Source organism: Cnephaeus nilssonii (assembly GCF_951640355.1).
Source record: "Cnephaeus nilssonii genome assembly, chromosome: 9".
NCBI classification, from domain to species: Eukaryota; Metazoa; Chordata; class Mammalia; order Chiroptera; family Vespertilionidae; genus Cnephaeus; species Cnephaeus nilssonii.
Window position 1 is genome coordinate 63,097,656 of NC_137080.1, and position 16,383 is coordinate 63,114,038.

Consider the following 16,383-nt stretch of genomic DNA (forward strand, 5'->3'; position numbering starts at 1 on the left):
CCAGGAGAGAGAATATGTAACTCATCAATGTCTTCGGAGTTCTTTCCCCAATATGGTCACTGTTCCATGGGGAAAGCGCTCCCTTAGAAAACCAGCTCTTGGAACAGACTGAGGGTTGCCAGATGGGAGGGGGTTTGGGGGCAGGGTGAAAAAGTAAAGGGACTGAAAAGTACAGACTGGTAGTTACAAACTAGTCATGGGGATGTAAAGGACAGCATGGGGAATACAGACAATAATACTGTAATAACTATGTATGATGCCAGGTGGGTACTAGAATTATGGGGGGGGGGGCAGGGTCACTTTGTAAATTATATAAATGTCTATGACTATGCTGTACACCTGAAACGAATATAAAATAATACTGAATGTCAACTATAATTAAAAAATAAAATTCTAAAAAAGCATTAAAAATAAATAATATATTAAAATCTTCAACAATAAGAGAAAAAAAGGAAACCTGCTCTTTGGCCCATGTACTCACTTTCCATTTGTAGTAGACGTGAGCCTATTTCAATTAGATTTCCTAAACAACTTCTGAAGCAGGAATGGAGAAGAAGAACCAGGAGGTATTCTCAGTAATATTCTCTGAAATTTCTTTGTCTCTTTATCCCTAGGTCAATAGTGGATGGTGGGAGTGTATGTATGGAAACCAATCAGATGAAGGGGGGAAGAGAGAAAACACGCTGTTTTTACCATCCTCCTAAGAAATACGCTCTGACTAGAGTACAAATATGAGATGTGAATTACATCCATTCCAGTTACAGAATTTCCCTTCTCTAACCATGAAGCCATCTAACTTGAGAGGGTTTCTATTTTTAACAAACTTAAAGAAATATGGCACAGTTCATGACCATTAAAATAGATGTTTTCTTAAATACAGGGAAGCTTCTTTCAACTCTTGCTGCTGGAGTTAAAAAAAACAAATGCCAGAAATAGAACTGAGGTGCAGGATGGATTATTTCTGTTTGCACATTTAGAATCATTTCAATTTCCCAAAGTCTGCTTTAGCATTAATCTCCACTGTCTGGATTTAATTTTTATTTAAAGATGAATAAAAGGACTGAATTTTTTTTCATCCACACATAACAGAATGTTAAAATAGAAGTAGTTCAGACTCAGTGTTGGCTTTGTCCCCCAAAACAACAGATGGCAAGGATATCCACATTCCAAAGTGAGGTAAGACTAGCATGCAGGACTTGTAAAGGGGGTTTTCAAACACTAGTTTTGCAGCTCTCAGCCAAAAGCACCAAGATTAAAATAAATTAGAAAGGAATTTTAGGAGAAAGCTTTTGATGGGGTAGGAGTCACACACACCCCATCCCCAGGGATTAGGTGGACACTGCTCTTGCCCCTTCAATCATAGGATAGTCCAGAGAGCTGGATGCATGTCCCTTGAGCATCCTCAAGTTGTCAGTGGGCAGGCATTGACATGCCTGAACAACCTAAAGAGCAAATACTGCTACTGACCAGCTGCAGGGACATCTGAGCTAAGGGAGTGTGCTGAGTGGGGTGGTCTGCACACGCTTACTTTCAAAAAGAAAGAAAGTATGAACATTTCTCCCCAACTAGAAAGGCAAAAAAAGAGAGAGCCAGCAGGGGGCTTCCTTCTCTCATGATCAAAACCAGTCTCTCGCAGGGAGGCTGGAAGTGAAGTGTAGATGCCCAGAAGCTGAAGGTGGAGCTATGAGCTGCCAGTTGGAGGAGACAGATTCAAAAACATCAAAAACACTTGGGGTGAGAGACCTCCCAGAAATGGAGGGGTGCTCTAAAGAACCCGCAATGGAGTCCTAAGAAGGAAAGGTGTTAGTTTTAAATGCCTGCAGGCCTTGAGAGGTCTGATGCCAGATGACAGCAGTATCATATTGAACTATATTAATTTGCCATTTCTGTAGGACAAATATTGGCAAATTCATATGACTCATTCCTATAGATCAAGTAAGAATTTTTACACCTCACCTGTCTACCCTCCACCCAATTCAATCCTGGGTGGGTCCCCACTTACTTCAGTGAGTCAGGAACAAGCAGCCAGACTAGAGAAGAACCAAGCTAAGAGAAGAAGGCACTTAATTTGATAGACTGGACGTATTAGCTACTGAATGTAAACTGGTTTGTGTGTGGGCGTGTAATAAAAGTGACAGGGTCATGAATTCCCAAAGAAGAACCAGGAAAAAATGGTGGGATTTGCCCTACATTTCATTCAAGGATTAGAGTAGAATTGCTCCCCAATAACAGGACTAAACGGGAGAAGAATAATGTGGTATTTTATTGTACCTGTTGAGTAATATACGTTCCACCTCACAGTCACACAGAAATAACGAGGTACACCAAACTGTGTAGCCATTCATGTTAAGGCTAGAGATACAGAGTCGCCCTTGTTAAAAGAAAAACTGAAGCACATTAAAAATTTTACAAGTTTACTTAAGCAAAAATCAGTTGGAATTAGGCAGTGCCAAACTAGAAGTGGTTAGGAGCACTAACCCAGCAAACTCAGAGAGAGACTTTTATAGAGAAAATATGGAAGCCAAGTAAGGACATTATTGATTGGCTATAGCTTAAAGCCCAGTTAGCTGTTTGTAACTGGTTGTCTTTTGCATTTTTATATCATTAGCTTGAGGCATTTATTTGCTTACTTCAGCCACCACAGCATTAGTGCCACATCAGTCTAATGGCCTCCTTTTACTCCTCTTCCTTTCTCTCCAATCACAATCCAATCAGTCACTAAACCTAATGATTCTTCCTTTAAAGTGTCTCTTTAATTCATCCATTCCTCTTTGGTTTTTGCTGCTCCCCTAAAGCAGTCCCCTATTGCCCTCAGACTGTACTATTATAACCCAACATAAAAGGTAGTCATACATTTGTTAAACAAAAATACTAATCTCCTGGTTGTCTCCCTAACTTCAGTTCCTCTCCCTTTAATCACCCCACATGCTATAATCTTCCTAAATTCCTACTTTAACTATGTCATACTATTGCCTAAAACTTCCTACAAAAATCAGTAAGACAACAAATATTGGTGATTTCTTTTATTTGGGTGTTTATCATAAGTGTGTCATTCTTCTCATTGAATAATGTTTGGGTGTTTTTACACTGAGCATGCCTTACTTTTATAATCAGAGAAAAACAATAAAAGTGTAAATTTTATAGCTTTTATAATTCAAGAAGCTCATTCATGCACATTTTTGTTTCCTTTGTCCTCTAAAGTCTTCTGTGAAATTTATAACATTGAAACTCAAAGCACAGTAAAAGTTTTGGAGCCCCCTACTGTCTATAAAATGAAATCTAAAACTTTAGCCTGATATCCAGTACCCTCCAGAGCTTGACTCAGAAACTCTAACAAGAAATCACAATGAAAACATTGTCAGTAGATGTGTATTGACAAACTTGGAGAAAGGGTAGATGTGCAAAATGACTGAAAATGTTTGTTAATATTTACATTGTCCTTTCCTTTCCTCTTTAGAATCTAAACATCTGTCACTTTAACTGCAGCTGCAACATAGTTCTCTAGGAATTTCAACCCAAAGTGAACATCGGGATCAACTGTGGTAGGTGCAATAAGTGGAGATGCCCAGTTCCCACCCCAGAGCTACTGAATCAGAATTAACAGGGATGAAACCCAAATATAACAAATGCATTCATTCATCCATCCCTGCAACAGGGAATTATTGCATCTACATGCCAGGCATTGTGCTAGGTGATGGGGATACAGTTTCCTGTCATGGAGCTTTTGATCTAGTGGAAAGGAAGATATTTATCAAATAACCACACACATAATTACATAAATAGAAATAAAATAATAATGAAATGAATTAAAGTGAATTAAACTCATTGGGGAATTATGAAATCTGAAGATGAGGCTGGAAAGGTAGACTCAGATGAGGCAGGACCTTGTGTGGGCCCTAGTAAAACATCTGGATCTTTTCCCGAGGGCAACGGAAAGCCTTTGGAGAGTTTTTTTTTTTTTTTTTTTTTTTTTTTTTTTTTTTTTTTTTTGTTGATTTTTAGAGAAAGAGGAAGGAGAGGGAGAGAGAAAGAGAAACACTGATGTGAGAGCAAAACATCGATGGCTGCCTCCTGCATGCCCCTTACTGAGGATCAAGCCTGCAACCTGGGTATGTGCCCTGACTGGGAATCAAACCAGCAACCTTTTGGTGCAAAGGATGATGCCCAACCAACTGAGGCATACTGGCCAGGGCGGGCTTTTGGAGAGTTTTAAGCTGAAAATAATGTGATCCAATTTTAATGTTTAAATTACTTTTGCTGCTGTGTAGAGAAATTGCAAAGGGAAAGAGTAACTTAAGGAAGATCTATTAAGAGATATTGCAGGGGCCTCTTCCCCCGCCCCACGTGGGAGTCAGTTCTGTGGGACCCTTCTCCCCCTCCCCACGTGGGAGTCTGTACTTGTTCTTCAATAAATCTCCATCTTTGCTATACCAAAGAGAGAGAGAGAGAGAGAGAGAGAGAGAGAGAGAGAGAGAGAGAGAGAGATTGCAAACATCTAGGGAAAATATGATGGTGGCTTAGGCAAAAATGTTAGAGTTGGCAAATTGCATGATATGTGTATCTTGCCACAATGTTTTTTAAAAAGGAAAATAATTACACTGATCGATAAGTGCTGCAGCAGAGATGTGTACCATGGCCCATGGAAGAACAGAGAATGTAGTACTGACCTTTGCCAGCTGACACTCTAAGAAATAAAATTCTACAACCGATTCCTCCCTCCTTCCTCACTGCACATGGAAGTAAGAACCTGAAGTAATTCCCAAGGAAAGCAGTCTTTTAAGCGGAGGCTAACAAAAGTGTTCTGGAAGCCATGTCCACATTCCAGAGAGGACGCCACTGTTTTCTGACCTGTCACAATTTGCTCCATGCTTCCTGTTAGGCTGTCATCACGAGCCAGGAGGGTGGACCAGATGCTGCTTGTCGAGGGCTTCAAGGACAAGCACTGTCCAAACAAAGATGTGCTCTTCTGCAAAGGACAACTGGCTCCAGACAAGCCTGACAGCAGAAGCAAACTGACCCAGGCAGCAGCCGGGCAGCAAGGCCGGGACGATAAGGAGCATTCTGAACGGCTAAAAAAAGTCTTCACTGCTGGCCTTAGCCCAACCTTTCCACAGCTAACTCAAGTGGACATGACTGTCATAAACAAAGGAACCACCCAAATGAGACCACTTCTGAATTACATCTTAATGTGACACAACCCCCCCCCCCCCCCCCCGCCATGTGTAATACAGGCTTCCAAAGAGGAATCCCAAGCCTAGGAGCTATGGAGTTTTCTACCTTCTATTTCTTGTCCCCTATCCCCAGCATTGGCTCCAGAGTGAGATAAGGACTGAGAAACTACAGTCCGTTACGGCTAGAAGAGACCACAAGATTATCTTTAGAGTTCAGTGGTTCCCAAGCTGGCTATGTATCTGACTCACCAGAGAAGTTATTATAAAAATTCAGATTATCCCACAAGAACTGATTGAGTAAGTCTAGGGTGTCAGGGGGCTTTATGGAGCTACTCATCTGGAGAGGTAAAGTAGCATAGCGTTTCACCGCTAGGGAGTCCAATGAATAAATCAGGACCCTGCCCCCAGTTCTGTACCTTTTCCACTACCCAGCACTGCCTCTCAGTGGAATAGAGGGAAATTAAGATGCCTGGCTGTGGGCACATATTCAGTACTCGTCAAAATGGGGTCCAGAAAGCAAACAGAGGGCTGGTGTGGCCAGATCCCTCCTGGCTGCCAACAACATTAGCCTGTCTTTTAAAGAACATATAAAATTGCCTTCTAATAATCTGGAATACACTTTTTAAAATCAGAGATGTAAGAACATTTGTAACTAAATCTGGTATATACCTATAAGGGAATATTATTCAATCTTAAAAAGGAATGAAATTCAGACATACACTACAATATGAATGAGCCTTGATGATATTATGCAAAGTTAAATGAGTCAGTCACAAAAAGGCAAACACTGTTTGATTCCACTATATTAGATACTTAGAGTAGTCAAAATCGTAGCGACAGAAAGTTGAATGGTAGTTGCCAGAGGCTGGGGGCAGGAGAAATGGGCAGTTATTGTTTAATGGGTACAGAGTTTCAGTTTTGCAAGATGAAAAGAGTTCTGGAGATGGTTGCACAAGAATGCGAATGTATTTAATATCGTTGAACTGTACAATTAAAAATAGTTAAAAGAATAAAGCTTACGTGTATTTTACCATAATTTTAAAATTTGGGGGGACAAACATTTGCAACTATTTGAAGAACCAAGGATACCAGTCAAGAAATAGATATCCCGCCCCCCCAAAGATAGATTGATGTGTCTATCTCTCCCTCACCCTTCCTCTCTCTGAAATCAATTTAAAAAAAATTGTAAAGAAAGAGCTGGGAGAGGTAGAAAAAGAACAAGTACAATCCCCATAGCAGCAAAGAACTATTCACATTCAATGCAGGTATGCAAATTATGTATATGCACAAGTAGCACCCCAAAAAGTCAGTGATCTCATTAAATTTTACTAATTTTAAGAGGGCTTAAAAATAATATCAAGAGTTTCTCTGCAATTTAATTAAACTAGCATCGTAAAAAAAATACATGTCTATGAAGATATAAAATATAAAGAATTTACTATGCTCCACCATCAGAGACTACATAATAAAGGAAATGCAAGAAGAAGAAGAAGAAGAAGAAGAAGAAGAAGAAGAAGAAGAAGAAGAAGAGGAGGAGGAGGAGGAGGAGGAGGAGGAGGAGGAGGAGGAGGAGGAGGAGGAGGAGGAGGAGGAGCCTGAAAATTTTACTAGCTAAAATAATTACTCATCATTAAAAATCCTGAAGGTGAAAAGGAATACTTGAAGGTCAAAAGCAATTTAAGTAATCTAGAAAGGTTAACAGTAGATTAAATGACTCATTCATACTTGCTGTGTAAATGTTACATTGTAGAAATGCCAAAGAGCCCAAGTGCGCTTTGCCCAAACTAAAGGATACTTTTCCTGACCTAGTGGAGTGACTTAAGAATGCCACTCTGATTATCTGCATAATCACTACAAATCAAAGCTCTGATAAGTCCTGTATTTTTTTATAAATTGTCATTCAGTAGTAATAGTAGGATCACTCCATATTTTGTCTGGAAACAAAATGTGATTTCCAAACACTCACCTGAAAATAAGTATTTTCCCCTCCCTGGGATTAATACTAAGAATTGTCACTGTCTTATGAAAACAAAAAAAAAAGAGAGGCTATAATGTTGTACTGTTTAAATAATAAAAATATTTCCACCATTATTAATGGCTAAAAGAAGTTCAATAATAAGCAATATACAGTGCATTAATGCTGTGCAGAAATCAAGAGAAGATAAAAACCAGAGACAAAGGCTAAGTTGGGTTTTGCTTCTCATAACATTTCTTTGATTATACTGACCTCTAGTGGCTCTTGAAGGAATTTTTTTCTTCTTTCTTTTTTCTTAGCTGTGTGCACTAATATTACATCACCTGGGGGAGAAATCCTTTCACAATGTATATAAATCACATTGTGAATTTAAATACCCTACAGTTTTATTTTTTCATTATACCTCAAAACTTGGGGGAGGGATATCATATCACCAATAATAAGTACTTGATCTACATGCTGTCTTCAAAAGAATAAGGATGATTATAGAATGTGGAAAAGGAAAAATTATATTTAGTTCAAGACATATGACTACTCTAAAGCTTTAATAGATTCATTTAATAAATATTGACTTCTATGTGCAAAGCACTAGGTCCCAGGGGTACAGGGATAAACAAGTCCCCAAAGACTATAATCTCTAACGTGCCATCAATTCAAAGTTACCTGAATGAACCAAGACAAGCACAGAGTGTTATGGAAACGTCTAGAGAGGTTCATTCATTTTATGATGACTGGAGGGCAAAATCAAGTTGCCTGGATCACAGTGAAAAACAGTCTTCCAGGGAACAGCACAGACAGGCTCTGGGATAAGACAGACAGGTAAGTCTAATCGACTTAAGGGATATGTGTCTAACACATGGAGTGCAAGGATAAAGGTAGCACTTAACTGAAGATGACGGCTAAAGAGGTGGGCAAAGGCCAAATTTTGCAAATGTTTTTAATTGTTTTAGTACCTAAATTTTCTTCCTTTTTCCCCCCCTACCTAAGCCATACGATAGGTCAAGTACACAAACCAGAAATTCTATAAATCTTCCCACCTACAATCTTACATCTTCTAGAAGTCTTTCTCCACTATTTTATCCTCTTCTCTCCTCTGATACTTATTCTGCTCACCATTCACTGAACAAATTAATCTCTCAGATGCCACCACTTACCTGAGACTTCCCTGCCTAGTCATTGCACTGGGTGGTTTCCAAATGGACCAGTGGTGGACACCTGACCCAGGCAAGCCCATCTACCCATGAAGATGCTTGCTTATAAGGCTTTAAGGACAGTGGTGATTTAGCTGAGCCAATGTGACCGTTCCAGATTTGGACCAGAGAACACCTTAAAGGTTGTCAGAAGTGTTAGAAGAAAATGGAGCAGACCCCAAGAGACAGAGGGAATACCTGGTCCCAAAAACATCGGTGCTCATCCTTACAATAAATCCTCTTTATCCGAAGTTGGTCTCAATGAGACTCCATCCTTGGAGGCATAGATGGACCTCAATAACTCAGCACCTTACCATTCCACTGCCTTCTGTTCTTCTGTCACCGCTGTGTCATTTAACTTTTATCATATTATTCTTCTCACCATAGGAATGGTCTTTGAAGACAGAGATCACATGTTTAGCTTCCTTGTATTCATCACAGCACTATAAGCCCTCAACACATATTGGATGGATGGATGGATGGATGGATGGATGGATGGATGGATGGATGGATGGATGATGGATGGACAAACAAAAACGAATTCCTAGTGACTTTATAGTGAAATCAAAAAGTGGGAACTGAGAATAAAACCTAACTCCTTAAACTCACAATCTGCTTCCTAATCCTCAAACCCTATCATTCTCCATACACTCCAAACCTCTCCCAAATCCCAGACACATGAGGCTCTCTGCCTCTACACAAATCCTCTCTCCTAAGTCTCACACATGTCTGCTCTTTCCACCTTCTCTACAAGTTCAATTGTCTACTCCCCCAGTATCCATCACCCCTGCTCTACGTTTCTATAACTCCTTGTACATGCCTCTACACATTCTCATTTCCCATCTGTCTCCCTTTCCTGGCACAACTTCTCCACAAGCCCAGCGTGCTCTTCATCTTTATGCAGATGCTCAAAAAACAGGTGCTAACTAAGGTGACGAGTTCTGCTTTTAGGATGTGGTTCCAGAAAATGTTAACCAAAGGAAAAAAACTGTTCACTTTTTTATGTATTAAGCACTTGATACTTTTACCTTACCTCAGGTCTAATGCTAATGAATGCTTATTCCTTCTAATACAGTGGTTCTCAGTGGAGGAGGGGAGGGCATTTCCCCCCAGGAGACATTTGGTGAAGTCTGGAGACATTTTTGATTGTCACAACTTGGAGAGAGGGGAGACCACCACTGGCATCTAGTGGTTAGAGGCCAGAGATACTGTTCAATGTCCTCCAATGCACAGGAGAGCACCCACAACAAAGAATTTTCATCCCAAATGTCAATAATGAGAAGCCCTGTTTCAATAGAATATCTTTTAAGCTCTTATTCACAAATTTATGTTAATAAATTCCAAAGGGAAACATTCAATGGATCTTCAAACATCACACGGTGATGCACAGGAGAACACCTGAATCACAGATGGTGTTCTAATGCCCCTGCCAGGTTAGATCCCAGAGCTACAGGAGTTAGCAGCAAATAAAGGAAGCAGGTGGAAGAGTTGGGGGGAAAGAAGGACTGGGGAACAGAAGATTGATGTGGCTGTTTAAAGTGATTGTGTGTTATGGAAGCATGGAACAGAGAGTGGAATCTCGGAGGGAAGGCGGGGGAGGGTGGGTGGTGGGAAATAATCAACCAAAGGCTTTGTATGCGTATATGCAAAAGCCATGGACACAGAGACTAGGGTGGAAAAGGTCTGGGCTGGAGGTGGTCAATGGGGGGGAAAGGGGCCATATGTAATACTTTCAACAAAAAAGATTTAAAATAATAATAAAATTAAAAATAAATAAAGCCACTGTGTTTTAAAACAAAAACAAAATAGGAGTCATCATTCTGAGACATAGAATTTGTTAAATAATACCTATGTATTCATTACTTAGTTTTAAAATACTCAATATATGCAATAAATAAGTAAAATAAACATCATTGAATCAGTTTTACACTAAAAGGTGAAATGTTTTAACCTTGAAACATTACATTATAGAAAAAGACAACAATGATTGAAACTCATACATTACAATTAAGTGAACCCATTGAAAAACATAGTAAATTAAAAACAAACCACTTAAATTGTCTGGATGTTCAGATTAATGTTTTTCTGTTCATTGAGTAAATGACTCTGGATATATTTCCCCACCTGACCTATTTAAATCAGTTTAATGTTCCCCCTAAAAATATATTTATACTCACATTGACTTGAGCTTGAATGGACCAGTCACCAAGTATTGGATGGGAAGATAATTGAAAAGTTTTGGAAATGACTCCAAGGTCACTTTGTTCTGACAACCACTGTTGGATCAAATTTGACTTGGGGTCCTACAATGAAAACCATACATGTTAACTATACAAAAGCTGCCTGTGTACATACATACACTATCTACTTATGAACAATCCCATCAGCATTGATGTTTTGTTTGTTCCAAAATATGGCACAGAGATCATTTTTGAAAAAGATGTCAGCTCTATACCACTAAATAAGACAAATCAAAGTTTCTTCTTTGCTCATATTCTCCTGAGAATATCTTGATTCTTCTCAACCTTTTAATTCCAGGCATCATGTTTCTTCTACATGAAACACTACAACATGCACATCAGCAAACCTGTCTTGTTGTTGTTGTTTAAAAATATTCCACCGTACAGATAATAGGCTTCAGATATTAAATGCCCACTATGTGTCAGACACTCTGCCTAATCATTACCATTCATACACCATTCAATCACTAAAATTCTCCTTCAGGGCAGGATTATCTAAAAGTATAGTTGAGAAAATTAATGGCTAGAGAGGTTAGGTAAGTATTCAACTATAAGCGATTAGCATGATCCAATATTATAGCACTACTAGAGGCCTGGTGCCTGAAAATTCATGCACTGGAAGGGGGTTCCTCAGCCCGGCCTGCCCTCTCTCACAGTCTGGGAGCCCTCAGGGGCGGGAGGCGACCCGGCGATCAGGGGAAGGCGACGCCCCCATCACACCTCTGCTGCTGCCACTGCCAGCAAGCCTCAGCCGGCCCTAGTTACCTGAGCCTCGGGCAGCCCTGGGTGGCTGGGCAGCTGCCATCTGAGGCTTACCTGTGCCTCGGGCCAGCCCTGGGCGGCTGGGAGGTTTAGGGGACTGGGGAACTCCGGAGGCAGGCACACAGCAGGGCCAGGCCTGCCTGGGGGTGGGCCCGGCCTTGCTGCACGCCTGCCACCCCAGCGGGGCTGAGGGGCCTGGGTACTGCCATCTTGTGGCTATAGGCACCGCCATCTTTGAGGGCATGGTAGTCAATTAACATATTCCCTCCTTATTGGCTGTGGTGCCACCATCTTTGAGGGCAGGGCACTCAATTAGTATATTTCCTCTTTATTGGCTGTGGATGCCGCCATCTTTGCAACGGTGTGAGGGTCAATTAACATATTCCCTCTTTATTAGATAGGATTACGTGGTAGAATTCATGACTCAAGCCCATTCTCTTTTAATTCAATAATAGTGTAACCAAGGGGCTGTATGAAAAACACTTGCTTATTTCTATACTCTCCCAGACAACAATCCCCTCTCACAACATTCATTTAGCCAAACCAGCAGTCAGCCCTGATTCCTCTGACATTCCCAGCCCTATCATCTCTGTCTCTTTACTGTCTCCCTAATTTGTCTGCTTTTCATCCTCTCATACAGCCACCAGGTCCTTGTTTTCTAACTATTGCAAATAATCTCTCTCCTCTAATACATCTTCCCCACTACTAACAGTGTTATCCCTAAACACAAATCTGAGATTGAGGCTAAGTGGCAGAAATAGTTGGCACAATTCCTGGTATATAATCAGCAGTGAATAAACAGTGGCTATCATCACTCTCTTAGACCACTAGATCACTAAAGCTTTTATGTTTACCTACAGAATGAGTTCTATGCTGCTTTGCAGAGTTTACGAGGCTTAGTAAACTGACCCTCTTTACATTTCTAGGCTCATCTTCCTCCAAGCATACAGATTTGTTTGCATTTTACCCCAAAAGCTCATGCATCTAGGCCTCTACAACTGCTGAATGGAATGCCCTCCCTTCCTTGTCCAACAGGTGAAATAAGCACATGTCTTGCCTCCAACAGGCAGAAATGACCACCTCCTGGAGAGCCCCTAGGAATCTGGAGTTTATCTCTCCTGAATACATATTACTCTTTAAAGTATTCACTAGTTATCTGGAGGGGTGGGGGATGATGTTTTGTTTGTTCCGGACTAGACTGTGAACTCCTGAGAGCAGGGATTAAATGTTTTCCCTTATTCTCTGTCCTTTGACTAGAGTCACTGGGTTGGTTGAGTTATTAGAAGCCAGAAGAAATCTCTCTCCCCAAGTGAAGGAGAAGGTGAAAGTCAGGAGCAAGCACAATGCTGAGAACCGAGTAGCCAGAAACTAATTGTTAAAACCAAAGACCAAAGCCCATCAAGAATAAGCAGGTCACCGTCCTTGGCCAACTCCTAGGGCAGGCATTGTAACCAGCAGCTGGCTCTCCTCTGCCTGCCCCAGCATGATGCATGGGAGGACTACGGAGTTAAAGGCTCAAAAACAAAGGAAGAAACACAAATAGCTAATAAATATGTGCTGTCTAATAATTCTAAAAAATGCAACTGAAAACAATGCAATGCCATTTTTCTTTTGTCAGACTGACAAAGATAAAAAAAAAGTAATAACGATAACTCCCAGTGCTATTGAAAGCATAGGGGAAGGCGTGTTCGTACTCTGCTGATGTGTTACTTTGGTGAGGCTGCACATTTCTCCCAGGTGGTGTGATGGCCCTACGAACCAAGGATGTCCGAAATGAAGTCTTCGATGACTTTGCACATGGAGGATCTGGAAGGTTGGGAGTGAATGAGATAATCCCTCTGGTTTCTCAAGCCTGTGTTGGACCTACCCCTGTCACCAACAGGCAGACATAGAGAATGCAGAAACACCGGCAGTCTTTGCACAGCACATCGGATTTCAACAGGCCATGCATGGTGGCCTCACAGCAGAACCCACCATCTGCAAGGGGTCACTTCCTGCTGGGACCCACACAGCCAGTGCCCCTGTCACAGCTAGGACAGCTGCACAGGGAGAAGCTGGAAAAGCCACCCCTCATGCCCTTTGAGTAACGTCTGGATGGCTCTGGCTCTCCGTCAGCTGCTTCCACAGCACAGCGCCAGCTGCCTGTGCCAGGCTATCTTAAGCAGTGCACTCCCTGGCTGAAAAAATATGTCTGCAGGGAGTATTTCTGCCACTCCCTAGAGTCCTGGAATATGCACACACTGAGTGTCCAGCATGTAGAATTAGAGAAGTCGAATCACTTAAACAAGGTGCCCTCTCCTGGCCAGGAAGGAGGTTCTGGTTTAACCACTGCTGCTCCAGGCCAGAATGCCACGGCACAGTGAGGATGTGTCCCCATGCCAACACCTGTTCCCACATAAGGTCATTCACCTGTGCCAGGAGTAACAACTCCTTCAAGAACGGAGGTCAAGGTAGAAGCTAGCTGTGCCAGCTTCCATCACAGTGTCCAAGGCACTTACTGCAATAGTGTTAGGCCAGATTGGCTGGAAGAGGCCAAAATTAGGGCAGAATTGGACATGCTTTTCCCACTGCTGAAAGGCCTCTAAAACCCTTTTCCTTCCTGAAAAGATCTGTTACTGGGTCAGAAAAAAATGAATAAGACCCAGTGGTTTAAAAAAAACAACAACACTGAATATTCTGTGACATGCAATATACTACATCCTACGGTCAGTCATTCTTGGCTGAGCAAGATGGGCCCCAAAAAGTCAGCCGGGAGAGAGAACCAAGATGGTGGCGTAGGCAAATGCCTGTACTCGCTGCCTCCCACAACCACACCAAAATGACAACTAAAATACGGAACAACCATCATCCAGAACCGCTGGAAAGCTGGCTGAGTGCAAGTACTACAACTAGAGAAGTAAAGAAGAAAGCACACTGAGACTAGTAGGAGGTGCAGAGGCTCAGAACGGACTGGTCCAGCACCCAGGTGTGCCACTTTTTTAATCAGGAGGGAGATGGCCTCTGCAGAGGCCACCAGGAGGAGCAAGGGGTCCCAGCCCCACACCAGACGCCCAGCCCAGGATCTCAGAGCTGGGAAAAAAGAAGTCACTACGGGCAGTAAGAACTACAGGCTGTAAAAACCAGTGCAGATTGGGGCTGAGTGACACACAGGCTGCTGGAGACCCAGCTGCTCCTCTTAAAAGGCCAGCACCACGAACTGAAGTTACAAGCTCCAGCTTCCTCTGAGTTCCAGTGCCAGTCAAGGCTCTGGGGGACCCAGACACATACGAGGAGAAATGGGACTGTCTGGCATCTGGGCAGGAACTCAGGGGCAGTTTTCTTCCAGACAGAGATGCTCGCAGTGGTCATGTTCCCGTGCTGGGACCACCCTGGTGCAGGGCTGACTGGCAGCCATTTCTGTTTGCCCTGGTGGTTCCCTAAAACCCCACCCCACCCAATTTATAACCCCAACCAAGCTGTGGGCAATGGCTTTTGCATATGAATGGCCTGTCCTTTCTCAGGCTAAAAACCTGTCAAACAAGCTGTAGCTGGGTCAGGGAGCCCCAAACCTATCAATAAGAGGCCCAAGACCCGGCATCAGCACCAGCCTGCCTTGCTTCACAGCTGGGTCTCATCTGGGAACTTCCAAACCCCATACAAAGAGGAAGAATCTGCAGATCTCTCTGTAGCTCCTACTGGGTGGCCTCAGGCAGTGTCTGACTTTGCACCTCCCTGGAGACCCAAGAGCCAGTGTACCCAGTGGTCAGTATGAGACCATACCAGATTACAACTCTTCACATCCATAAGAGACACACTCAAGGGGCAGACTCAGTGAGCACCAAAGCCCCACTGAAGCAAGTCTTGCTCCATAAGGGTGTCTCCTGCACAGCAGCTCTCCCACTGTAGGCACAGTTGGTCCCCTCAGCCAATTGGCCTGGAGGTCAATTCCTCCCAGTGACACCAACAGCAATCAAGGCTCAACTACAACAAGACTATGCATACAGCCCACAAAGAGGTGCACCTAGATTGTCCACCTCAGGTGACTGGGGAGGCTGAGCCACTGGGCCCTATAGGACACCTACAACACAAGGACACTCTATCAACTCCAGGAGACTTAGCAGCTCTACCCAATACATAGAAACAATAAGGGGAAGCAGCCAAAATGTGGAGACAAAGAAACATGTCACAAATGAAAGAAAGCAAACTACTGGATACAGAGTTCAAAACCACAGTTATACGGTTACTCAAGAATCTTCTAGAAACCTCCAAGGGACTTAGTAAGACTTTCAAGGATCTTGGTGAGAATGCCAAAAAAAATGGAAAAGGACCAGCCAGAAATTAAGCACACACTGACTGAAATAAAGAATAATATACAGGGATTAAACAGTAGACTAGAAGATCCCGAGAATCAAATCAACGATTTGAAATATGAGGAAGCAAAAAACCCCCAACCAGAAAAGAAAAAAGAAAGAAGAATCCAAAAATATGAAGAGAGTGTAAGGAGCCTCTGGGACAACTTCAAGCGTACCAACATCCAAATTATGGGGGTGCCATAAGAAGAGAGAGCAAGATATTGAAAACCTATTTGAAAAAATAATGACAGAAAATGTCCCCTACCTGGTGAGAGAAATAGATTTACTAGTCCAGGAAGCACAGAGAACCCCAAACAAGAGGAACCTAAAGAGGACCACACCAAAACACCTCATAATTAAAATGCCAAGGGCAAAAGACAAAGAAAGAATCTTAGAAGCAGTAAGAGAAAAGCAGTTAGTTACCTACAAGGGAGTGCCCATACGACTTTCAGCTGATTTCTCAACAGAAACTATGCAGGCCAGACAGGAGTGGCAAGAAATATTCAAAGTGATGAATAGCAAGAACCTACAACCAAGATTATTCTACCCAGCAAAGCTATCATTTAGAATTGAAGGTCAGCTAAAAAGGTTCACAGACAAGAAAAAGTTAAAGGAGTTCATCACTACCAAACCAGTATTATATGAAATGCTGAAGGGTATTCTTTAAGAAGAGGAAGAAGAAGAAAAAGGTAAAGGTAAAAAAAAATATGAACA

At 42.1% G+C, this 16,383-nt stretch overlaps 1 protein-coding gene across 1 annotated transcript in view; it reads right to left on the reverse strand.

Moving 5' to 3' along the window:
- CD109 (CD109 molecule) overlaps positions 1 to 16,383 on the reverse strand; it is a 118,128-nt gene that overhangs the window by 69,642 nt on the left and 32,103 nt on the right. The window contains exon 6 of the mRNA XM_079781181.1: positions 10,514 to 10,639. Within this exon, the coding sequence (XP_079637307.1) occupies positions 10,514 to 10,639 (126 nt within the window). The remainder of the gene's footprint in view (positions 1 to 10,513; positions 10,640 to 16,383) is intronic.